At 45.5% G+C, this 26,628-nt stretch overlaps 2 protein-coding genes across 4 annotated transcripts in view; one reads left to right on the forward strand and one right to left on the reverse strand.

The window, feature by feature from the left end:
• Positions 1-2,971: 2,971 nt before the first annotated feature.
• Positions 2,972-21,967, forward strand: LCTL (lactase like). The gene is made up of 13 exons (XM_032175630.2): positions 2,972-3,111; positions 3,523-3,686; positions 4,368-4,455; positions 4,729-4,838; positions 7,017-7,145; positions 7,231-7,326; positions 10,257-10,311; positions 10,410-10,571; positions 16,143-16,417; positions 17,224-17,350; positions 17,536-17,735; positions 19,318-19,381; positions 20,805-21,967. The coding sequence occupies exons 1-13, from the start codon at positions 2,994-2,996 to the stop codon at positions 20,918-20,920; spliced, it is 1,704 nt and encodes a 567-aa protein (XP_032031521.1). The 5' UTR covers positions 2,972-2,993; the 3' UTR covers positions 20,921-21,967.
• Positions 19,292-26,628, reverse strand: part of ZWILCH (zwilch kinetochore protein) — a 48,736-nt gene continuing 41,399 nt past the window's right edge. For 2 of the 3 annotated variants that reach the window (XM_032175629.2, XM_032175627.2), the window contains 2 exons: positions 22,706-22,820; positions 19,292-21,059 (listed from right to left, as the gene is read on the reverse strand). In XM_032175629.2, the coding sequence (XP_032031520.1) occupies positions 22,732-22,820 (89 nt within the window). In that variant the 3' untranslated portion in view covers positions 19,292-21,059; positions 22,706-22,731. Of the gene's footprint in view, positions 21,060-22,090; positions 22,182-22,705; positions 22,821-26,628 lie in introns of those variants that run through there. The other variant, XM_058428042.1, reaches the window with a different exon arrangement.

Raw genomic sequence — 26,628 nt, forward strand, 5'->3', positions numbered from 1 at the left:
CCTCGGCCTCCCAATGTGCTGGGATTACAGGCGTGAGCCACTGCGCCGGGCCGACATCACCTCTTAAAGTTGTATGTTTCCTGCCCACCTCAGCCCAGGCAACAGAGTCCCCAGAGCCCACTCGCCTGTCCAGCGGCCTGCTCACCCCTGAGACACAGCCTTGCCTGGGCACTGAAGGGCAGGTGCAAGCAGAGAGAAGATACCAACCTCCCAGGTCCCGAAATACATCTCAGGGCCTTTACTCATGCTGTCCTTCCACCTGTTCCAATGCCTTCCCCACTCTGTGCCTCCATGAACACCTGGCAAATGTCTCTGCATCCTTCAAGTGTCGTGTCCCTTTGAAGCCAGCCCCACACCCCGAGCCTCTCAGCGTTCCATCCCTCCATCCATTACAGCCAGGCCACTCTGCACCACATCCAGAACCTCCCCCCTTCCCCTCCCTGCTCGCCTCCTGTCCTTATGAGACCCCCAGTTCCAGAGGGGCACAGGCCAAGTCCTATTTTACTCTGGCCAAGGGCCTCTTGGGGACTCAGGAAATGTTTCTTGAGGAAAGGCTAGAGGGCAGGCAGGTAGGAAATCTGGTGGGGGAAATATCCTTATTGACACACCCCCATCCAATCACTACATTTTTGTAAGGGACACAGCCCTGGCATCCACTTTGAGAATCACTCCTGCCCCCATGAATGCACCTGGGGAACGTCAGAATTTGGGAATAAAGATCTTAGTGCCTTCACCACAGGCATCACCAGGGAAAGCCTAAGGGACCTGGCCCCATCCACCACCTGGGCCCCCCAGGAAAGCAGCCTCCCCACAGCCTACCTCCAAGATAGGTGGTCTAGACCCCCACCCCACCCACTCCCTGGCCTCCCTCACCAAACCTCCGCACAGTTGCTAGGTAGCGAGGCCTGAAGGAGCTCTCTAGTTTCCTCAACCTCTAACGGGTCCAGTAATAGCACCACCCTCAGAGCAGGGCCACCACGAGGCCAGGGTCAGTCCAGACGGGGCCAGCTTTTGTCCACACAGCAGTACAAGCCTGCCCTTGCTGGAGCCTGGGACCTCCTGCCCCACTGCAGCCGAAGCTGCGTCTACCGCCTTGTCTCAGGGGTTGATGAATCAATACATGAAAGCCCCTGGACCTTAGGAAGCACCCAGTCAACGTTAGCCATGGTTAGGTTCATTATTGTATTATTTCGATTTTACTCACATTATTAAGCGTCCACTAGGTGGCAGCACTAGAGGACTGGATGCTGATGAACCAGGCTGGCCGACCCCTGCCTCCCAGGAGCCTACAAAGGGGCAAGGGACAGATATATAAACAGCTGATGTGGAAGTGCAGGGTGGGAGGGGTTAACACAGGCTGTAGGAAAACCCAGGAACAGCCTGGACAACATAGCAAGACCCCATCTCTACAAAAAATTAGCCATGCGTGGTGGTGGGTGCCTATAGCCCCAGCTACTTGGGGTGCTGAGGTGGATCACTTGAGCCCAGGAGGACCAGGCTGCAGTGAGCCGTGATCATGCCACTGTTTAAAAGAAAGAGAAAGAAGGAAGGAAGGAAGGAGAGAGAGAGAGAAAGAAAAGAAAGAAAAAGAAGGAAAGAAAGAAAGAAAACAAAAAAAAAGAAAGAAAACAAAACAAAAAGTAAACAAAATCCAGAGAACCTAGTCTGGCCTGAGGGCGTGTGAATCCAGAAAGGCTTCCTGGGGAGGTGCTACCCATTGAAGACCCAAAGGAAGAGTACAAAGATATTAACCAACAACAAAGCGGTAAGGCCCAGTTGAGAGAGCTGTGGTGAGGGCTCAGCTGAAGGCAGGGAGGCTGGAAATTGAGCTATGTGAAGGAGGCCTTTTTGATGGGGAGGGCACTGCAGGGAAGGGAGCTACAGCAGATGGGGGCAAGAGCTGCTGAGACTACAGGGTGGGCTGTTCTAGCCGGTGGTGCTGGTTGAATGAATGAGTGAGGGAAGAAATGAATGAGGGATACAAAGACAGAAGGCCAAGGTGGAAAAACCAACTCTATCTTTTACAGTGGGTTTTTAAAAATTTTTTTTTTTGGCAGCTGGGACAAGGAGACAGAGACACATGGCAACATACACTGGTCCTGCACCACCCCCAGCTGGGGACTCGAAGGACTGGGGTGTGCTGAAGGTGGCATGTCAAGCCTAGAAGGGGCCAGGAGGACCAGGTCTCCTCCTCTCCTCGGCTGCCCCTCTGTCCCAGGATGGGGAGCTGATTGATAGCTCCCCTGCCCCCCCACCCGCTGCCCAGCACCAAGCTCCCCAGCTGCTGACTCAGGCCCTGCCGACCAGCTCAGCATTCCTGCCTGGCCCTACTGAATGGGGCTATTGAAAGTCTCTGTAGCCACAGACCACACCCCCAACCAGAGCCTTCGGCTGTGCTGTGGCTCCTCTCTCAGGGGACAGTGTAGGCCCTGGGGGTTACAGGAGAGGGCTCTGGCTGCCAGTGACTGCTCTGGGGGTGTCTGCGACCAAGGACGATCCTGGGTAAGCTGGCTGGGCTGGCACCAAAGAGGGGATTCCAGAGCGAGGGGTCTCCCTCATGTGCAGGACAGAGGCGCTGGGATGGGCAACCCCGGCTTGGGGGAGGGGTCTGTGTATCACTGGGAGAGCCAAAGGGCCCTGTGGGTTTTCCCACCTGCCCCCTCAGACTGGAGCTTCCCTGAGGTAGAGGTGGTTTCCCCCTTAGATAGAGGCCACTCAGGAGTATGGGCTGGGTCTCCCCCGTCAGACAGGAGCCAAGGTAGGGAGAAGGGATGGTTTGGAGTCTTGCCCATCAGTCTCAGAGCTCCCCAGGCATGGGAATAGCATCAGGCATCCAGCCTCAGCCTCTGCTGCTGGGTCCAGATCAAGCGCCCTCCTTTCCCTTCCTCTCCCCACTTGGCCTTTGCCCTAAGTCAAGACCTGGCCACCAGCCTGGCTGCAGGGGCCTGCAGAGCCAGCTGCACTTTTTCAGGTATGGGGGAGGGCCAGGTACCATGAAGCCAGTGCAGGTCGCCACCCTTCTGTGGATGCTACTGCTGGTGCCCAGGCTGGGGGCCGCCCGGAAGGGGTCCCCAGAAGAGGCCTCCTTCTACTATGGAACCTTCCCTCTTGGTACGGCCATGCTTCTGTTCGTCTGTCTGCCTGTCTGTCTGTCGTCCACCTGCCCACTTTGGCTGACTTGCCAAGGAGTTTGGTGTTCTTGCTTCCTGATTGGCAGGATGAGAAACCTACCTTTGTGTGGTTGTTCTAAAAGTCCCTAACAGATATTTTTTTTGAAGTTACTAAAAATTACACGGATAATACATGCTAATCAGAGCTAAAGTTGTGCAAAAAATGTTTTTAATAATCTTCCCCTACCCTGCCTCATGTGCTCACACTCCTAGGAAGACAAGGCCCCAGTGGGACAGGGGCAGCGCGTGGTAGGGAGGGGCAGTCCCTGAGGCCTGGGAGGCACAGCCCTGAGTCCTGGCTCTGGGTGACACATGAGAGCACCTGAGACCCAGCACAGGTCTCCCCCTGCAGGCTTCTCCTGGGGCGTGGGCAGTTCTGCCTACCAGACAGAGGGTGCCTGGGACCAGGATGGGAAAGCGCCCAGCATCTGGGACGTCTTCACGCACAGTGGGAAGGGGAAGGTGCTCGGGAATGAGACGGCAGATGTAGCCTGTGATGGCTACTACAAGGTCCAGGTGAGTGTGGGGGGTGTGTGTGTGTGTGTGTGTGCGCGCGTGCGCACACATGTGAGCACATGCCTAGCTGGGAGGCAGGGAGTGACGTATTGGGGGAGCTCTGGTGACAACGTCATCCCCGTGCTCTGCCAAACACACTCCACCCCAGTGCAGCCAGAGGGGGCAGGGCCAGTGGGGGGTGAAGGTTTGGGAGGGGCCAGGATGTGAGGTGGATGGAGGAGGAAAGGAAAGCGGGGCCTCGCCTGAGCCAGTGCCTCAGGCCAAGTGATGGGGGAGCTGAAGGGCTGATCCCACAGCTTCAGGGCCTAGAGCCACAGTGGCCTGAACCCCCGGTCCCTGCTTGTGAGTTGCACCCTGTGGAGGGAGTGGGACCCGCTCATCCTCAGCACCCACTTTCCTCTCTGGATGGCTTCTTGAGGAACTCATCACCCAGGTTTACTAGGGGCACCCTGATGGACTTCTCCTAGTGCCTCCCTGTCCTGCGTTTTCTTTGACTCTTGGCGTATCCCCTGCATGAAGTGGGCAGGTGGCATCACCTCTGTCGTACAGGTGAGGAAGCAGGTTCTTCCTTGCCCACTAACAGCTACAGACAAGAGTGAGCCTCGGCCCTAGAGCCCGATGCACCCCTACCTCCCATACCCAGGGCCCAGGTGACCTGCCTCCCCACCCCTGTCTGCACAGGAGGACATCATTCTGCTGAGGGAACTGCACGTCAACCACTACCGATTCTCCCTGTCTTGGCCCCGGCTCCTGCCCACAGGCGTCCGAGGTGAGCTAGGGAAGCCACTCCCGAGCCCAGGTGCGGCCCCTTCCAGCCATGTTGGCTTTGCAGGGGCACCACAGAGTCCTGGGGAGGGAGATCAGCCCATGAAGGTGGTTGCTGATGGTGGCAGCTCTCACAGGTTCTGCAGGTAACTGGGCTCCCAGAATGCTGGTGGGCTAACGGTGCCTCAGGCCTTCGAAAAGCAACAGGTCCCAGGAATGCTGCACTCCAGAAGGCCGAGGTCCTTTCTCGTAGCATCTTCTTTTATTTCACGTACAGCCGAGCAGGTGAACAAGAAGGGAATCAAATTCTACAGTGATCTTATCGATGCCCTTCTGAGCAGCAACATCACCCCTATCGTGACCTTGCACCACTGGGATCTGCCACAGGTGAGGACCTGAGCAGGCTCGCAGGCCCAAGGGGTACTCAACTAAGCAGGAGGGAGCCCAGTTTGAGGAGTTGGGTTGCCAAGGTGGAGCAGAGACTAGGGTCTGGATTCTGGCGCAGGACTGTAAGATGTGAGTGAGTGAAAAAATCTCTCTAACTCACTGTCGTAGTCCACTTTTGCTGTTATAATGGAATGCCTGAGACTGGGTAACTTGTAAAGAATGGGAGTGTATCTTCCCACAGTTCTGGAGGCTGCGAAGTCCAAGATCAAGACACTGGCAGGTATGGATTCTGGTAAGGCCCCAGTCTCTGCTTCCAAGATGATGCCTTGAATGCTGTGTCCCTCTTTTTATAAGGGCACCTAATCTCATTCAAGAGAGAAGAGCCCTCATGACTCAACCAAAGGCTACACTTCCCCATACTGTTACACAGGGGATACAGTTTCAACATGAATTCCAGGGGACAGAAACATTCAAACCAAAGCACTCATGTATGGCAGGGAGGTCACACTGCTTTAATTGATGTGTGTAGTAAGTGAAAAGAGTGAATCCTTTTGTTTTCTTAAAAACTTGGCATAAAAACAAATTTTAAAAACTATAAAGATATGTCTTTTAACTAAGATCTGGCAGCCAGGCGCAGTGGCTCACGCCTGTAATCCTAGCACTTTGGGGGGCCGAGGTGGGTGGATCACCTGAAGTCAGGAGTTCGAGACCAGCCTGGCCAACATGGTGAAACCTGGTCTCTACGAAAAATACAAAACAGCCGGGCGTGGTGGCGGGCGCCTATAATCCCAGCTACTCGGGAGGCTGAGGCAGGAGAATCGCTTGAACTCGGGAGGCAGAGATTGCAGTGAGCTGAGATCATGCCATTGCACTCCAGCCTGGGAAATGAGAACGAAATTCCATCTAAAAAAAAAAAGATCTGGTGACATAGCATAATGAACGAGTTTAGCCTTTTTTCTCCAATTTGTTTGAGCCAGTATCACAGACACTCATATATGATCCCTGCCCCAGCAATGTCCATGAAATCACAACATGCTTCAGAACGTCACTATGTCACTGTGATTCAAGCAATATTTTCTTTCTCTTTTTTTTTTTTTGAGATGGAGTCCTGCTCCGTCATCCAGGCTGGAGTGCAGTGGCGTGATCTCTGCTAACTACAGCCTCTGCCTCCTGGGTTCAAGTCATTCTCCTGTCTCAGCCTCCTGAGTAGCTGGGATTACAGGCATGTGCCACCGCGCCTGGCTAATTTTTGTATTTTTAGTAAAGACAGGGTTTCACCATGTTGGCCAGGCTGGTCTCGATCTCCTGTCTTCAGGTGATCTGCCTGCTTCGGCCTCCCAAAGTGTTAGGATTACAGGTGTGAGCCACTGCACCCAGCCTCAGGCATATTTTCATTCACTGGGGAGAAGGTCCCATCGGTGCCCTGGAAGGTTTGGGCAGGAGGTGGGGGGAAAGGGTGTTCTGATTGGAGGGCACATGGCAAAGAGGGGGAAGCTGGGCAAGTAGTTCGGTTCAGTTAGAATTTGGGGAGCAGGTAGGAGAGGGAAGGGTTAGAGGCTGGAGAAGTGGCTTGGGGAAGACCTCAAAGGCCTCAAGTGCTGAGCTAAGATGACTGCGAACTGGGTTTATTCTGTGGGAATGGGAGCTACGACTCCTCTAACTGGGGAGGAGGGCACAGCAGGCTTTAGGGAGGTGAAACTTCCAGCTTGTTCCCTGGTTGGTTTCACGAGCCTGCCCCATTAACATCCCCTCAAACCCACCAAGGAGAGCTGGACAGGTAGTCTCGATAGAGTGACAAGTCTTGGGAGAATTCTGCCATCGTGGGCAGATGCGTTTGGTTGGGAAAGCCCTCTGCCGAAGAAGGCAGACCCTGTCTCAAGGCTTCTAGGAGCTTTCTGACATCTGCGTGGCCCTCAAAAGACTCATCAGAGTGTTCATCCCAGCATCACATCTCATTTCTCCAGAACTTAGATCTAAGATGCTTCCCCATTATTAGGCCCCTTTCCCCTGGCAATTTTTCTTAAATATTCAATCCGTCCGGTTCTTTCTAAGCATGGGAGTCCCAGTCTCCCTGCGCGGCCTCCCTCCTGTTTGTCTGAGGACTGTCACACAGCTTATCTCCACATTTAAACTGCTTTGCGGTTCATTCATGGGGCATCTGCTTCTCTGTGTTCTCAGCTGCTCCAGGTCAAATACGGCGGGTGGCAGAATGTGAGCATGGCCAACTACTTCAGAGACTATGCCAACCTGTGCTTTGAGGCCTTTGGGGACCGCGTGAAGCACTGGATCACGTTCAGTGATCCTCGGGTAAGTGGGGCCCCTCCAGGTGGGAGAATGTGACACTCCCTGCCACTTCTTATGGGTCCTGTTGTCCTGCTTGCTGTCCCTACAGGCAATGGCAGAAAAAGGCTATGAGACGGGCCACCATGCGCCAGGCCTGAAGCTCCGCGGCACCGGCTTGTACAAGGCAGCACACCACATCATTAAGGTGAGGTGGGTCCTTCTGGTGCAGGAACAGCCTCGGGGTCAGCTCAGCCTGCCCCAGGGGCTCTAACCTGAGCTTGGTCCTCTGCCGCTCCACCTCCGAGTCAGCATACTCCATAGCACCTTCCCTTCTGTGACGATTTATGGAGGGCATGTCCTGTCATCCAGGGCGCTGGGGGACACTGTGGCTGAGCCATTATAGCGACTCCCAAGAGCTTACAGCCTAGCCAAGGGGACATCCATGTGGAGATGCGTCAACTACAGGTCCAAGCTATGACAGGAGGAAGAAGGGGTGTGACAGCAAGCCAGGGGTTAAAATCTTCAATGAATGAGTAGAAGTAACTGGGGTTGATCAAGGACAGCAGTAAGAGGAGTTAGAAGTGGTCATCAGAGTGTGGACTTCAAAGAACCTGGGAATTTTGAAGGAGGAAGGAATACTAGTTTGGAAGCAGCGAAAATGAGCAGGCAGACTCCACCTTACTCCCAGCTCAGAGGCATGTGGAGTGTGATGGAAAAAATGGCCTCTGCTCGAAAGAGCTGCAGTGGAGGTGCTCTTAGGGTCAGCAGGCATCAGTCACACAAGAGAGTAAAGGGGCCATTTGGAGAAGATGCTACAGGAAGGAAGGGCTACTGGAAAGCCTTGTCACTGGGGAGGGAATTGGGTCACATTACAGGACATGTATGAGGATATACATGATGGTAACTGGAGAACAGGGATACGAGGCATGTGGGACTGGCCCCAAAGGACACTTAGCAGAAGGTGGACAATCTGTCTAAGCTGGAAGGCAAGGAACCACTGGGTGACATTCCAGATCCCCAAACTCATATCAGGGAGAACATTTTCTCATTTTTTCTACATTTGGCTTATGATTTCTTAAACTGTAAATATTTAAAGGGCAGAGCTCTCAAGATTTTTTTTTTTTTTTTTTTTTTTTTGCAACTGAGTCTTGCTCTGTCACCCAGGATGCGGTGAAGCGGCACGATCTCGGCGCACTGCAACCTCCGCCTCCCGGGTTCAAGTGATTCTCCTGCCTCATTCTCCCAAGTAGCTGAGACTACAGGAGTGCACCACCACACCCAGCTAATTTTTGTATTTTTGATAGAGACAGGGTTTCACCATGTTGGCCAGGCTGGTCCTGAACTCCTGACCACAGGTGATCCTCCTACCTCGGCATCCCAAAGTGCTGAGATTGTAGGCATGCGCCATAGCTCCCAGCCTCAAGATATTTTTAATATTAAACATGGAAGTCATTTTCTGGGCCTTCTTATCTATCAAAAGTAGCGAGCTGAAGAGATGTGATTATTTATTTATTTAGAGACAGATTCTTGCTCTGTCGCCCAGGCTGGAGTACAGTGGCACGATCTCGGCTCACTGCAACCTCTGCCTCCTGGGTTCAAGCAATTCTCCTGCCTCAGTCTCCTGAGTAGCTGGGATTACAGGCATACGCCACCACACCCGGCTAATTTTTTTGTATTTTTAGTAGAGACAGGGTTTCACCATGTTGGCCAGACTGCTCTCGAACTCCTGACCTTGTGATCTACCCGCCTCGCCCTCCCAAAGTGCTGGGATTACAGGCGTGAACTACCGCACCCGGCCTGAAGGGATGTAATTCTGATATTGTTTTGACATGTTCCACTTCATCAGACAATACCATGATTCACTTGGTTATTGCTGGTTGGCAAAAGGAAGTATAAGGAAAGAAGTCTGATCAATACAGGTTCTCTGTGAGTAACAAACAAAACAACCCCAAATTCTATAGCCTTCAGATATTCAGCTCTTCTAAGTTGGTACTTCTCAAACTTTAACAAGCATCAAAATCACTTAATAAATGATTACTGAGCCAGGTGTGGTGGCACATGCCTGTTGTGCCAGCTATTTGAGAGGCTTGAGCAGGAGGGAGGATCGCTTAAGCAGGAGGATCACTTGAGCCTAGGAGTTTAATTCCAGCCTAAACAACAAGCAAGACCCCATCTCAAGAAAAAAAAAAAAAAATGCTTATTAAAGCACAGATTGCTGGCCAGGCACAGTGGCTCATGGCTGCAATTCCAGCACTTTGGGAGGCAGATCGCTTGAGGTCTGGAGTTCGAGATCAGCCTGGCCAACACGGAGAAACCCCATCTCTACTAAAAGTACAAAAATTAGCCAGGCATGGTGGCGGGTGCCTGTAGTCCCAGCTACTCAGGAGGCTGAGGCAGAAGAATGGCTTGAACCCGGGAGGCAGAGGTTGCAGTGAGCCGAGATTGTACCACTGCACTCCAGCCTGGGCCACAGAGCGAGATTCCATCTCAAGATTTAAAAAAACAACAACACAGATTCTTGGGCCCCGCTTTGAGTTTCTGATTCAGTAGGTCTGGCAAGGGCCCATGGATTCGCATGTCTATTAAGTTCCCAGTGGATCCTGATGATCTTGATCTGGAGGCCACACACTGAGAATCACTGTTCTAGATTACTTTCCATCTCTCTTAGGTGTTGAACTACCCAAGCGCGGTGGCTAGCTGAAATAGCCTCAGGCAGGCCAGCGGGTCACTGGTAGAATATGAAGAGAAGGCAGGTTGTTGTGTTTTAGATTCCATTTCTCAAGACTATTTCAGACACTTGGTATTTTCCTAACTTACTGAGCTCCTCTGAGAAAAGTACTGCCTAGTTGCTGCTGAGGACTAAGAGGAACAAAACAGGAAACTTTAGCAAAAATCTTAAAAACGATAAATAACAACACAAAGTTGTTTGAGCCAGATTTACATCAAGTTTCATTTACAGTATAAGAAAATAAGTGCCTCAAGAAGTTAGAGGAAGGAAGACTGGATCGGGATAAACAAGGCTGGATTGATGAAAATGATAGGTCTAAAGTTAGGAAGGAAAGAAAGGCCACCCAGATGGAAAGGGAGGAAATGGATGGGCCAGGTACCTACGATGAATTTCTACTCCCCTTGCAGGCCCACGCCGAAGCCTGGCATTCTTATAACACCACATGGCGCAGCAAGCAGCAAGGTGAGCTGTGGCCCCACCCATGTACCCAGGACAGCCAAGTGCCCGGAGCAGCAATGGCACGCCCACCCCCCACTCCCTTTTCTCTCTTTTCTTTTAAGGTCTGGTGGGAATTTCATTGAACTGTGACTGGGGGGAACCTGTGGACATTAGTAACCCCAAGGACATAGAGGCTGCCGAGAGATACCTACAGTTCTGTCTGGGCTGGTTTGCCAACCCCATTTATGCCGGTGACTACCCCCAAGTCATGAAGGACTACATTGGTGAGCCCAGTCCCATTTTAAACTGCAGATACTATGGCAAGTTATTGAGCCCATGTGAAACAAGCAAAAGGCACGGGGATGAAGAGCTCATTGGGCCTGGGTGAGGTACTCAAGGGATAATCCAGACTGGAAAGAATTGAGAACCAGACATTTGAACTGGCAAGGAGAAACCCTCAACCTCTCAATTTCCCTAGACTTGGAAACTGAGAATTTTCAGAACTCAGGGAAGAAAGTGGTGGTCTTTGGGCTGGTCTGTCTTATGTTCTGCTGCCCTGCCCCTTCCTCCACCCCACTTTAACTGCAGTCAAGCAGGAGAGAGGTCAGACACAGTCACGGGCCTATGTCACTTCTATTGTCGGTTCTTTCTGTCAATAGAGAAATACTTTCCAAGCTCCAGTTTCCACAGTGTTGGAGAAGAGAATAAACACAAGTAAGGCTTACAGGGATATATCAACTTGGATGTTTTTAACTGCCACGTAACAGAAAATTCTACCTAAAAATTACTTGAAGTAGGGAATTTATCATCTCACCTGAGCCCAGGGAAGGGTGATGCAGGGCTAGGTAATCTAGACTTCAGGGGTGCCCTTGAGGACCCAGGCTCATTCCATCTTTCCACTCTGGCACCTTCAGTTAGCCCATCAACCAATCTCCATGGCCACAAGATGACTGCAGCAACCCCAGGCATCGCATCTTTACACATCAACACCCAAAGACAGAAAAGGGGAATCGCTCTGTCATAGTATGTTTTGGGGTGGGCTTTCTTGGCCATTTTTTCCCCAATTTTTTTTACTGTGGCAAAATACACATAAAATGTACCTGTGTTGCCATTTTAAAGTGTACAGTTCAGTGGTATAAAATACATTCATAATGTGCAACCATCACCACCATCCGTCTCCAGAACGCTTCACCTTGCAAAACTGAAACTTTGCTGAGTCCCTGGCAACCACGATTCCACTGTCTCTGATTTGGACTAAGTAGCTCATATAAGTGGAATCATACAGTATTTGTCTTTGTGTGACTGGCTTATTTTACTCAGCATAATGTCCTCAAGATTCATCCATTTTGTAATATGTCAGAATTTCCTTCCTTTTTAAGGCTGAATAATATTCCCTTGTCAGCTGGGCACAGTGGCTCACGCCTGTAATCCCAGCACTTTGGAAGGCCGAGGCGGGCAGATCACCTGAGGTCAGGAGTTCGAGACCAGCCTGACCAACATGGTGAAACCCCGTCTCTACTAAAAGTACAAAAGTTAGCTGGGCATGGTGGTGGGCCACTGTAATCCCAACTACTTGGGAAGTTGAGGTAGGAGAATCACTTGAACCTGGGAGGTGGAGGTTGCAGTGGGCCGAGATTGCGCCACTGCACTCCAGCCTGGGTGATAGAGTGAGACTTTATCTCAAAAAAAAAAAAATTCCCATTGTCTGTATATATCATATTATGCTTATTTACTCATCCATCAAGAGACACTTAGGTTGCTTCCATGTTTAGCTATCGTGAATAATGCCAAAAACATGGGTGTACAAATATCTCAAGATCCGGCTTTCAGTTATTTGGGGTATATACCCAGAAGTAGAATTGCTGGATCATATGAATAATTCCATTTTTAATTTTTTTTTTAAGGAAGCATCGTACTGTTTTCAACAGCGGGTGTACCATTTTACATTCCCAGCAACACAACACAAGGGTTCCAATTACTCCACATCCTTGCCAACACTTGTTATTTTGCTTAATAATGGCCATCCCAATGGGTGTAAGGTTGTATCTCATTGCAGTTTTGATTTGTATTTCCCTAATGATTAGTAAGAGTGTCTTTTCATGTGCTTATACATCTGTAGATCTTCTTTAGAAAAAATGCCAATTCCAATTCTTTGCCCATTTTTGAACTGGGTTGTTTTTGTTGTTGAGTTTTGGGAATTCTCTACATATTCTGGAGTCTTGTCTTTTATCACATACATGATATGCAAATATTTCCTCCTATTCTATGTGGGTTTTTTATTCTGTTGCTAGTGTCTTGATTCCCAAATTTTAAAAAATTTCATGAGATCCAATTTGTCTATTTATGTTTGTTTCTTTTGCCTATTTTTGTTGCCTGTGATTTTGGTGTCAGAGTCAATATATAACTGCCTAATTAATTGTCATGGTGCTTTTGCTCTATGTTTTCTTTTTCTTTCTTTCTTTTTTTTTATTTTTGAGACAGAGTCTCGCTCTGTTGCCCATACTGGAGTGCAATGGTGCAATCTCGGCTCACTGCAACATCTGCCTCCCAGGTTCAAGTGATTCTCCTGCCTCAGCCTCCCAAGTACCTGGGATTACAGGCACCTGCCATCATGCTCAGCTAATTTTTGTATTTTTGTAGAGATGGGATTCCACCATGTTGGCCGGGCTGGCCTTGAACTCCTGACCTCAGGTGATCTACCCACCTCAGCCTCCCCAGTGGGTCATGCTGGTAATATTTTTTTTTTTTTTTTTTGAGACAGGGTCTCTCGCTCTGTCACCAAGGCTGGAGAGCAGTGAAGCGATTATGGCTCACTGCAGCCTCGACCTCCCCGGGCTCCAGTGATCCTCCCACCTCAGCCTCCCAAGTAGCTGGGACCACAGGCACACACCACCATGCCCAGCTAATTTTTTGTATATTTTGTAGAGACGGGGTTTCACTATGTAGCCGAAGCTGGTCTCAAATTCCCAGGCTCAAGCTATCTGCCCACCTTGGCCTCCCAAAGTGCTGGGATTACAGGTGTGGGCCACCACACCAGGCCATGTTTTCTTCTAAGCAGTTTTGTTTGTTTGTTTTGAAACTGAGTCTCGCTCTGTTGTCCAGGTTGGAGTGCAGTGCGGCAATCTCGGCTCACTGCAACCTTCGCCTCCCGGGTTCAGGCAATTCTCAATGCCTCAGCCTCTCAAATAGCTGAGACTACAGGCGCCTGCCACCACGCCCAGCTAATTTTTGTATTTTTAGTAGAGACAGAGTTTCACCATATTGGCCAGGCTAGTCTCGAACTCCTGACCTTGTGATCCGCCTGCCTCAGCCTCCCAAAGTGCTGGGATTACAGGCATGAGCCACTGTTGGATGCCTTCTATTTATTTTTCTTGCATAATTACTCTGGCTAGAACTCTCGTTACTATGTTGAATAGAAGTGGTGAATGCAGGTATCCTTTTCTTTTTCTTCTTTTTTTTTTTTTTTTTTTTGAGAGAGTCTCACTCTGTTGCCCAGGCTGGAGTACAGTGGTGCAATCTTGGCTCACTGCAACCTCCGCCTCCCCGATCCAAGCAATTCTTGTGCCTCAGCCACCCAAGTAGCTGGGATTACAGGCATGCGCCACCATGTCCAGCTAATTGTATTTTTAGTAGAGACAGGGTTTCGCCATTTGGCCAGGCTGGTCTTGAACTCCTGGCTTCAAGTGATCTGCCCATCTTGGCCTCCCAAAGTACAGGGATTACAGGCGTGAACCACCGTGCCTGGCCAATCCTCTGAGCTATTTTTAAGAACAAGAGAAATCTTCCCAGGAAGCAGCTTCTGTCCCTTTGTGCCTCAAGGGACAGAACACAGTCACATGGTTAGGTCGGGTGAGGCCCTAGACCATCATAACTAGGGCCCCAGAGGCTGGGGAGGAAGAGGGCATGGAAGACAGGCATTGGACTGACTACTGGGTTTTTCTTAAGTCACTAAATGTAACTGAAATAACGTGCCAATATTTTATTTGCTTTATACTAATATCTTAAGGGTATTTAATAACACAAACTTTGTATTCATTTTATCTAAACTGTTATCCTCTTTGGAACTATTCTTATGGTTATATTTTAGGTCAATTCATGGAAAATGTTGTTTTTCTTGATTTATATATTAAAAGTCATTTTTGCATAGATTACACCTGGACATGTTTCAAATTTTTTAAAGTACAAAAAGTATGTAGTAAAAAGTCAGGCCTCTCTCCCTCCCTCCCCAGAAGCAAGTATACTTCCAGAGATGGATTGTGCATGTGGTCAGTGTATGTGCTTATGATTATATACAACATTCTGAAGCTTTTTTTCACTGAAACCTATATCCTGGCAAGCTTTCCACATCGCTATAGAAAGTGCCACCTCGTTTGTTCTAATGGCTGCATAGTGTTGTACCAATGGATGTTTCATCATTTACGTAACCAGACCCTACTGACAGACATTTCGGTTGTTTCCAATCTTTTGCTACTTAATCTGTAATGAAGATCCTTGTACAAACATCCCTTTACATGTGTGAGTAAAGCATAAACAGATTTGGAATTGGTCAATGAAAGGACATATGCTTTTACAACTTTGAAAGACGGGACAAAGATAGGACATACCATCACTGGCCTTCCAGTTCCCTTCCCAAAGGCAGCTAAAATTACACATTTTTATTTTTTATTTTTTAAGATGGAGTTTTGCTCTTGTTGCCCAGGCTGGAGTACAATGGCGTGATCTTGGCTCACTGTGACCTCTGCCTCCTGGGTTCAAGCGATTCTCCTGCCTCAGCCTCCCAAGTAGCTGGGATTACAGATGCCTGCCACCATGCCAGCTAATTTTTTTTTTTTTGAGACAGAGTCTTGTCCTGTCACCCACGCTGGAGTGCAGTGGCATGATCTCGGCTCACAGCAACCTCCACCTCCCGGCTTCAAGCGACTCTCCTGCCTCACCCTCCCAAGTAGCTGGGATTACAGGCGTGCACCACCACGCCTGGCTAATTTTTGTATTTTTAGTAGAGATGGGGTTTCATCATGTTGGTCAGGCTGATCTCAAGCTCCTAAACATCGTGATCTGCCCCCTTTGGCCTCCCAAAGTGCTGGGATTACAGGCGTGAGCCACCGCTCCTGGCCAATTTTTTGTATTTTTAGTAGAGACAGGGTTTCACCATGTTAGCCAGGCTGGTTGCGAACTCCTGATCTCAAGTCTCCTGTCTCGGCCTCCCAAAACGTTGGGATTACAGGCGTGAGCCACTGCACCCGGCCAAATTACCCATTTTTAATGTAAGGAACAATATAGGAGCCCAACTCTACTTTTTCTCCAGATGGCTACACACCACTTACTGAGTAATCTGTGAAAATACTACTTTTTTTTTTTTGAGATAGAGTCTCGCTCTGTCACCCAGGCTGGAGTGCAGTGGCGCGATCTCGGCTCACGTCAAGCTCCACCTCCTGGGTTCACGCCATTCTCCTGCCTCAGCCTCCCGAGTAGCTGGGACTACAGGCACCTGCCACCACGCCCAGCTAATTTTTTGTATTTTTAGTACAGACGGGGTTTCACTGTGTTAGCCAGGATGGTCTCGATCTTCTGACCTTGTGATCCGCCCGCCTCGGCCTCCCGAAGTGCTGGGATTACAGGCGTGAGCCACCGCACCCGGCCTGAAAATACTACTTTTAAGCAATATAAACTTATAAATATTTTGGACAGTATTGAAATCTCAAAAATTCCACTTTGGATGGCTAAGGCTATACTTCCCATGCAGATGAATCCTAAAGCCCACCTTTTATGTCAAGATGTCACTATTGTCATGATACATAACACAGTGATTGGGAGAAAATAAGGCTTTGTTAAATTCTACTTTTCTCTCTCAAAAGGAAGAAAGAGTGAAGAGCAAGGCCTGGAGATGTCGAGGTTACCAGTGTTCTCACTCCAGGAGAAGAGCTACATTAAAGGCACATCTGATTTCTTGGGATTAGGTCATTTTACTACTCGGTACATCACGGAAAGGAACTACCCCTCCCGCCAGGGGCCCAGCTACCAGAACGATCGTGACTTGATAGAGCTGGTTGACCCAAACTGGCCAGATCTGGGGTCTAAATGGCTATATTCTGTGCCATGGGGATTTAGGAGGCTCCTCAACTTTGCTCAGGTGATTATCACATTAAGCTATTCAAAGGACATTTAGACTTGAATTCATGTTCTAACAGCTTAAGCTCAGGTGCCTACACTAGGAAGTTAATAAAACAAAATAAACCTAGTTACTCATACTTCAGAGGCTACTAAATATAGGCCTTACAGACTCATGTCTACCATGCATAACCATTTGCATACATATAACTTTAGCTAAAAAATTCATATCCCACATTTATTTTGCTGTCCTTCTCACCTAAACTGGAATATGTGGCAAAGAACAAGACCAAAGTGCATGTCCCCTCCAACAATACTTTTTTTTTTTTTTTTTGAGACAGTCTCACTCCGTCACCCAGGCTGGAGTGCAGTGGCATGATCTTGGCTCACTGCCACCTCTACCTCCCAGGTTCAAGTGATTCTCCTGCCTCAGCCTCTTAAGTAGCTGGGATTACAGGCATACACCACCACACCCGGCTAATTTTGTATTTTTAGTAGAGACAGGTTTTCACCATGTTGGCCAGGCTGGTCTCAAACTCCTGACCTCAGGTGATCTGCCCACTTTGGCCTCCCAAAGTGCTGGGATTACAGGCGTGAGCCACCGCACCTGGCAACAATGTTCATTTATTGAGAAATACATTCTTTATAAGAACCTGTCTCCTGCCTACATTAATCTCTAAATAAACATGTTATCTGACATCTACTAAATGCCAAAATACACTTGATTAGAATGTGGCAGGCTTGAATATGTGTTCCTATATGAGCCTCTGACTCAGAAACCTACTTGTAGATCATTTTAAGATATTTGTTGCTATGACTCACTTTCAGACTCAATATGGCGATCCTCCCATATATGTGATGGAAAATGGAGCATCTCAAAAATTCCACTGTACTCAATTATGTGATGAGTGGAGAATTCAATACCTTAAAGGATACATAAATGAAATGCTAAAAGGTGAGACACAAACCAAGATTGTCTGCACAGTTTTCCCGTTTAACTGAGACAGAATGTGATTAACACACGATCAACTGAGTCTTGCTTCTAAATCTCATAAATGAGAACATTTTAACATTATCTTCACAGTTTTATTTTTCTAAGTAAATGAAATATATTTAAAATGGAATAAAATGTCTTTGCAGCTATAAAAGATGGTGCTAATATAAAGGGGTATACTTCCTGGTCTCTGTTGGATAAATTTGAATGGGAGAAAGGCTACTCAGATAGATATGGATTCTACTATGTTGAATTTAACGACAGAAATAAGCCTCGCTATCCAAAGGCTTCAGTTCAATATTACAAGAAGATTATCATTGCCAATGGGTTTCCCAATCCAAGAGAGGTAGGCCTAATTATCAATGTTATCTGTTCTGAACTTTAGAAGAGCTAGATAGCTGGAACACACAAAGTGCTTGGCAAGTTTCTCTCCTCTTTCCTCTATGAAAGAGGACAGGGGCATGCAGCACGGCCCTTTATTTTACCTTTGCTCATTTGCTTAGAATGGAGCAAGCATGACGTAAACTTCAATCTAAGGGCACTACCAGAGGTTATGAAGGAGTTCCGTTTGCTTTAAGTTATGATAGGGCAAAAACAATAGAGACTTCAAGTTAAATGTTATTCTAAATCTTGTGTCTTTTTTTTTTTTTTTTTTTGAGACAGAGTCTCACTCTGTCGCCAGGCTGGAGTACAGTAGCGTGATCTCGGCTCGCTACAACCTCTGCCTCTTGGGTTCAAGCGATTTTCCTGCCTCAGCCTCCTGAGTAGCTGGGATTACAGGCGCATGCCACCACGCCCAGCTAATTTTTGTATTTTTAGTAGAGATGGGGTTTCCCATATTGGCCAGAATGGTCTCAATCTCTTGACCTGGTGATCTGACCACCTTGGCCTCCTAAAGCGCTGGGATTACAGGCGTGAGCCACCGCGCCTGGCCTAAATCTTGTGTCTTAATGCAAACAAATACTACCTATTCTTCAACATGTATAAAAAAAGTTAAGTAAATCGAATGTATAATTATCATATCATTTTCATTTATTTTCCAGCCAAGCAGCAAAGCCATATGCACACACTGGCTTCAAAATGAGACCTATAGTAATCAAACTTAGTAATCCCTTAGACTCTACCAACATTTTCAATAACCTAAAAACTTTTCTAGCAGCTCTCTATTCTCTATGTTGCTGCACCTATTGGTAGGGAATATAAACTGTAATTTCGAGTGTCTTGGCCAGGTACGGTGGCTCATGCCTGTAACCCCAGCACCTTGGGAGGCTGGAGTGGGAGGACTGCTTGGGGCCAAGTGTTCAAGACCAGCCTGGGCAACATAGTAAGATCCCATTTCTACAAAAAATTAAAAAATCAGCTGGATGTGGTGACGCGCCTGTAGTCCCAGCTGACTACAGAGACTGAGGTGTGAGGATCACTTGAGCCCAAGAATTTGAGGCTGCAGTGAGCTATGATTGCTCCACTGCACTCCAGCCTGGGCAACAGAGCAAGACTCTGTTTCTAAAAAATGAAATAAAATAGACTGTCTTAATAAAAATAATTTTAAAAAGTAAATTTCACTTGTTTACCAAAACTATTTTAAGGTGAGCCCTGCAGGACTATTAAATGGAAGCAGTGACTAAAAACCATAAGGTATTTGCTACTTTTACATTATTAGAAAAGCACTAGATGGTACACTCCTCACGAATAAAGCACTAGATGGTACACTCCTCATGAATAAAGACTGTTCTTTGACTCCCTCACTATGATGTACATGGATGTACAGTAAATATTAACTAATTTAAACTACAAGGTGATTTAAAAACCTAAACTACAGGTAGATTTTTAAAAATATTTACTTTTACCCCACATTTATTTCAAAAATGATTTGCAACAGCAAAAAATTAGTCTAAGACAACATTACTTATCAAGTGGGTTTTTATTAGGTGGAAAGTTGGTACCTCAAAGCTTTGGAAACTTGCTCTATCAACAATCAGATGCTTGCTGCAGGTGAGTCAGTATATTTCAATGTTTTCCTTTAATAATTAAACTAAATAATTATACATATCATTATCAAAATCTCAAAATGTGGCTCTACTTGAAGTCAATCTTCCAAAACTACTTATGATTAAAATCAGGTTTCTTTGAAGCAATGTCAAATTTCTATTTATAAGCATTTTAAAGCATTTAATCTACCATGAAAGATAAACATTTTATCCATTCAAGTTTTATCCTTTCAGAATCATACCTATAAATTTATATACCTGCTATTTTTGTTATAGAGGGCTTGGGCAAGGAGAGGAAAAGCCAACCATTATACCGAACGGGATGAAGGAAAAAAGAATACTTGAGATCTTATATTTGTTCATTCGGCAAGCAATTATTAAGCACTCACTATTTGCCAGGGAATGTTTTCAGTCATGAGATATAGCCATGAACAAAACAAGGTCGCTATCTTCATAGAAGACATCATTTCCTATGCAATGGTATCTAAAAGGATCAGAGATGTTGAATAACAAAGATGCAATTATGCATCAAGAAATGCCAACACATATCATTTGTTTCTTTGAATTTTATCTTTATTTCTCCATAAGGGCAATCAGAGAAATACGCTTCCTTTTTTAACAAACTCATCTTTAATGTGGTAGCAGAGGTGGAAGGTGTAAGACCAAGTCTTACCAAACTAGCTATTTTTATGGGCCAATAAAGCAACATGCACCCCCCCTCAACAAATTTAAATAATCAGGCAATATTAAGAATGTATATTCCATTAAACTAAAATAAACAAGGTTGAAATGTGGTACAGAATTCACTGATGAGCCTGTGAACTCCACGTGAGGATGTCCAGCGCCTTATTTATCTCAGTAACCAGAGTACCCAGCACACAAACTAAAAGTGGGTATTACATAAATGGCCACTATTTTATTAATAATGCACATAACATATGCTAATCATTAATTCTTAAAGATTATTATTTAACTATACAAGAATTGCCATACAAAATTTCAACATACAAGTTCCTATACTTCTTAAGTACACATAACATTTTGAAAGACTGGAAATGTTTCCCAAGGACTTTCTATCACAAATTCCCCCCAATAAAAATTATAGGAACTGTGGAATATGGCTGCTAATATTTTGAGATGAATTTAGAAAGTATAAGTATTGAGAGACAGACTTTATTATAGCACCTGTAGAAGAACCAAATTCAGGCATTTATCCCATATTTTCTGAAATATTTACAAAGCTCTTATAAAATTTTCAAATAACATTTAATTTACTAAGTTCTATTTCACGGCAAATAAGAGTCAGAAAATTTGAGGATGCTATTTTTTTAAGTTTTTCCAATACAGTTAAAGCTTTTGGGATAAAGCTGTATTTACTAAAATGATCCTGTTCTCATTTGTGGTGCTCGTTCTCTTTGTCATTTCAGAGCCCTTGCTAAGTCACATGCAAATGGTTACAGAGATCGTGGTACCCACTGTCTGCTCCCTCTGCGTCCTCATTGCTGCTGTTCTACTAATGCTCCTCCTGAGGAGGCAGAGCTGAGACAGGATTATCAATTTTGGAGCTTCATAAGACAATCTTCAGGATCTTCCTCCCTTTTCTGCTTTGAGGGTTTCCATATATTTCTGTTTTCAGGTTCTACAATAATTACCTTTTTTTCTCTTTCTCTTTTTGGCTTGTGCTGGGATTTAAGAATTAGAAAATAAAAATAAGCAGAAATTAAAAAAAAAAAACACTTGTAATCTCACCCCTCCTAAAGTTAATGTTAAGATTTTGCTGTATATAATGAATGTATATTATAAATTATGTACAAAAGTGGGATCACAGTATACAAACTGTTGTGACTTGATAGTTTATCACTCTAAAATCTGTCCAGAAATATTACTTTAATGTTCAAATGATTGCCATCTCAGCACTGTCCCATACCTGATAGATAAAATCAATCTGGCCAGGCGCAGTGGCTCACACCTGTAATCCCAGCACTTTGGGAGGCTGAGGCGGGTGAATCACTTGAGGTCATAAGTTTGAGACCAGCCTAGCCAACATGGTTAAACCCTGTCTCTACTAAAAATATAAAAACTAGCTGGGCATGGTGGCGGGCACCTGTAATCCCAGTTACTCAGGAGGCCGAAGCAGGAGAATCGCTTGAACCTGGGAGGTGAAGGTTGCAGTGAGCTGAGATCACACCACTGCACTCCAGCCTGCGCAACACAGCAAGACTCCGTTTCAAAAGAGAAAATAAATCTATAGATAACAAACCTTCCAGGTTGTAAATATTATTAGCCAACTACAGAAAACATGAAGTGGGTACCAAGTAAATGAGCACGTACACTCTTCTGACACTTTAGTCTGAATTTAGTCTGACAACTTCGACTACATTCAACTTACTTTAGTCAATGAAATACCTCAAAGAAATACTACGTTTATTTTTTATTTATCTTCTAGGTAACTCAATATCTTGTTTTTTATAATAAAGATTCATTTTACTCTTAACTATGTTAAAATGCTAAAATTAATTAATTTCCATTTATTTGGGGGATAAAACATGGCTTAAGAACAATCTCATGCATTTTTCTCATTATCTGATTTTACTTAATACTGTTTCTGAAACCAAAAAAGAGTAAGACAGTAGAAAACGTCTCTACTAAAAATACAAAAACTTAGCCAGGCATGGTGGCAGGCGCCTGTAGTCCCAGCTACTGGGAAGGCTGAGGCAGGAGAATGGCATTGAATCTGGGAGGTGGAGCTTGCAGTGAGTCAAGATAGTACCACTGTACTCCAGCCTGGGCGACAGAGAGGGACTCTGTCTCAAAAAAAAAAAAAAAAAAGAAAGAAAGAAAGAAAATGTCATTCCATTAATTCTTTTGGTTAATATGATCTCAAATCAAAACATTTTAAGAAGAGTATTTATATCTGGGGCTTGTCCTATAGTTGGGGCTGGAATAAAATTGTTTATAACAAAACTTCACTTTCAATGGCAAATTGATATGCCTGTTCAGGGTTTTTCTCTTCCATCAATGTTTTCAAAATCAGACTCACTTTCTACTACATATACAGATTTTAAATGCAAACACATTACCACTCAAGAATTTTTATTTTATTTCTCTGGTTTTAGGATTAAATTGACCTATTAAAAGTTGACCACAAAAGGTAGAAAGAAAATTAAAGAGTTGCACTGCTCAATAACAACTGGCAAGGCTTTTATGTGATGACTAATAATCCCTATTCCTAATGTAGTAAATCAACATTGATAATGTAGAAAGAACCAAACGTAAGGTACTTATTACAAAGTATTTGACAAAGAGACTAAAAGCTGAACATAAATACCTTATAGAGGACTTCATCAGCACACTTCACTTGAAATGCACCTGGCTGCAGGTAACCATGTTAGTAAAGGATATCCTTTCTTCCAGGCTACCGTTTAGTGTTAATTCCGAAAAATCTGTAATCAAAAAGAGAGTGAGATCAGAACTGCTTAACACCCTGCTTTTCTACCATGTATAATGCTGAATTTTACACCAATACAATAACTAAGAGGTGATCTAAATGGTAATGTGTCTTCTACTTTAAGAGAATTCATTGGGAAAAATTCAGTAAGGACACTTGCTTTAAATATGAAACTCTTGACGCACTTAAAACATGATTGATTAAACTAAAAATGAAGCAGATTATTTTTTAATTATATATTTTTAATTTGGAAACTTACTGCTTTACTTTTTGTGCCATATTAACTAGGGTTACACAACTGTCTTTTCTCCAATCCTAACATAAATTTCAGAAAAGAATTTCTATTTAAGATTTGTAGTCTTAGGGCTAGACACATATCCATTTTTCTCCCAAAGACTATTTTATTTCAAAAACAAATGGTCCAATCAACATTTAGATGGGATAATGTCCACTTCCTTCTGGGTCAACATTTTGGTTTCCATATTTTCATCATTATCAACAATCATTTACTGAGCACCCACTGGGTGAGCAGCACTCCACTGGACACTTTTTCTCCTCCATTAACTCCAAATCATTACCCTTTCTCTTTCCATGGTGGCTAAAAATACACATTTCTCTTAAGTCTCCCTGCCTTTGATGTCAACTATTTTACTCAAAAGCATCATGCCATTAAATTTCTTGAAAAGCTAGTATTGGACTTAAGTGCTCAGTCCAAAGAAATAAGAAGTCTAACTCCTTAAAAGCATATGATCTTCGAAAGAAAATTAAACATTTTAGGCCACATTTACAATTAAGACTTTTGTTTCAATAGCCCACGACTTTTCAAATGAGATTCCCTCTTCGAGAATGGGTCTTGCTTTGGGGCTAAAAGACACTGAATAATTTCTAGACAAACATATCAAGAATATATGATGGGTACAAGAGGTTATAAAGTTCAAGCCAAAATGGAGTTTGAGTATGTTCCTAAGCACACAAATATATGATTTTATAAGAATTCCTTATTTTCATAAAAGGAGTCACTGGACAGTGCACTAGAAAATTGCTTTAACTCCAACATTCAAAATAACTTTCACTCTTTTTTGATGCAATCCATGTCAAAAAGACTTTAAATGATATGTTCAGTATACTTGCTTATTCAGCATTATTAGGAAAAGATGTTTCATCTTGTATGAATTTCCTCAAAACAGAACTCAAATCTCTACAAAATAAAATTTACTTTATTTTTTTGGAGAGAGAATTTTGCTGTTGCTGCCCAGGCTGGAGTGCAATGGCGTGATCTTGTCTCACTGCAACCTCTGCCTCCAGGGTTCAAGCAATTCTCCTGTCTCAGCCTCCCGAGTAGCTGGGATTACAGGCACCCGCCACCATGCCTGGCTAATTTTTTATATTTTTAGTAGAGACAGGGTTTCATCATGTTGGCCAGGCTGGTCATGAACTCCTGACCTCAGGTGATCCACCCACCTCAGCCTTCCAAAGTGCTGGGATTACGGGCGTGAGCAACCACGCCTGGCTAAAATTTACTTTAAAATGGCATTTTTTCAGCTGGGCACGGTGGCTCATACCTGTAATCCCAGCACTTTGGGAGGCTAAGGCGGGCGGATCATGAGGTCAGGAGTTTGAGACTAGCCTGACCAACATGGTGAAACCCCATCTCTACTAAAAATATAAAAATTAGCCAGGCATGGTGGCACACACCTATAATCCCAGCTAGTTGGGAGGCTGAGGCAGGAGAACAGCTTGAACCCGGGAGGTGGAGGTTGCAGTGAGCCGAGATCCCACCTCTAGCCTGGGTGACAGAGCGAGACTCCATCTCAAAAAAAAAAAAAAAAAAAAAAACCAAAAAAAACACACACAAAAACAAGGCATTTTTTTTTTCACAAATGTTTCACATATATTTATGTCTTTAAAATTGTCCTTTTGGCCGGGGGCAGTAGTAGTTCACACCTGTAATCCCAGGCCTTTGGGAGGCTGAGCCAGGGGGAATACTTCAGCTCAGGAGTTTGAGAACAGCCTGGCCAACATAACAAGACCTTGCCCCTATGAAAAATTTAAAAAGGAAAAAACTAGGCAGGCATGATGGTGCCCACCCATAGTCCCAAGCTACTTGGGACGCTGAGGTAGGAGGATTGCTTGGGCCTGGAAGATTGAGTCTGCAGTGAGCCAAGATCATGCCACTGCACTCCAGCCGGGGCGACAGAGCAAGACCCTGTCTCAAAAATAAATAAATAAAAATTTTTTTTTTTTTTTTTTTGAGACGGAGTCTTGCTCTATCGCCCAGGCTGGAGTGCAGTGGCGCGATCTCGGCTCACTGCAAGCTCCGCCTCCTGGGTTCACGCCATTCTCCTGCCTCAGCCTCTCCGAGTGGCTGGGACTACAGGCGCCCGCCACCATGCCCGGCTAATTTTTTGTATTTTTAGTACAGACGGGGTTTCACCATGGTCTCGATCTCCTGACCTCGTGATCCGTCCGCCTCGGCCTCCCAAAGTGCTAGGATTACAGGCTTGAGCCACCGCGCCCAGCCAAAATTTTCTTTTTAACCACAAAACATGTTTCTTCTTTAAAAAACAAAATATATGTTTTCTTTTTTCTTTTTTTTTTTTGAGATGGAATTTCACTCTTGTTGCCCAGGCTGGAGTGCCATGGCGTGATACTGGCTCACTGCAACCTCTGCTTCTCAGGTTCAAGCAATTCTCCTGCCTCAGCCTCCTGAATAGCTGGGATTACAGGCATGCACCACCATGCCTGGCTAATCTTTGCGTTTTTAGTAGAGGCGGGGTTTCACCATGTTGGCCCGGTCTCGAACTCCTGACCTCAGGTGATCCACCCGCCTTGGCCGCCCGAAGTGCTGGGATTACAGGCGTGAGCCATAGGTTTTCTTCTTTAAAAGACATGTTTCTTCTTTAAAATCTTTAAAGAATATATGTTTCTTCTTTAAAAAACAATAGATGCAGATAGAATGTTTACTTTAGGTTGGTGATTCTCAGCCACAGTTGCACAGTGGAATCACCTGAAGAACTCTACAAATTACTGATGTCCCAGCTGTACTCCCAGAGATTCTGATTTACTTGGTATGAGCAACAGAACTTTTTTTTTTTTTTTTGAGATAGGGTCTCGCTCTGTTACCCAGGCTGGAGTGCAGTGGCACAACCTCAGCTCACTGCAGCCTCAACCTCCTGGGCTCAACTAATCCTCCCACCTCAGCCTCCCAAGTAACTAGGACTACAGGCACATGCCACCACACACAGCTAATTTTTGTATTTTTTGTACAGATCGGGTCCCACTGTGTTACCCAGGCTGGTCTTGAACTCTTAGGCTCAAAGTGATCCTCCTGCCTTAGCCTCCCAAAGTGCTAGGATTACAAAATCGTGAGCCACTGCACCTAGCTTAGGCAATAGAACCTTAAAAGCTTTGCAGATGATTCTAACGTTCAACCCAAACTGGTAATCATCTCTGCAATCACCATTCCATATCTGATGGCTAAAGTTGGATTGTATCCTTCTAGGTCTTTTTCTAAGTCCCCGTCTCCATGTTTTTGCTACCATAAGCAATACCACAATTAATAATCTTGTTCATAGGTCTGATTTTATGTGTGTAATAAATTCCTATTGATGAAACTGCTAGGCCAAAGATGTATTTATTTATTTATTTTTTTTTGAGATGGAGTCTTGCTCCGCCACCCAGGCTGAAGTACAGTGGCACGATCTTGGCTCATTGCAACCTCCCCCTCCCAGGTTCTAGCAATTCTCCTGCCTCAGCATCCCAAGTAGCTGGGATTATAGGCATATGTCACCATGCCCAGCTAT

Source organism: Hylobates moloch, unplaced genomic scaffold, assembly GCF_009828535.3.
Source record: "Hylobates moloch isolate HMO894 unplaced genomic scaffold, HMol_V3 SCAFFOLD_14, whole genome shotgun sequence".
In the NCBI taxonomy this organism is placed as follows: domain Eukaryota; kingdom Metazoa; phylum Chordata; class Mammalia; order Primates; family Hylobatidae; genus Hylobates; species Hylobates moloch.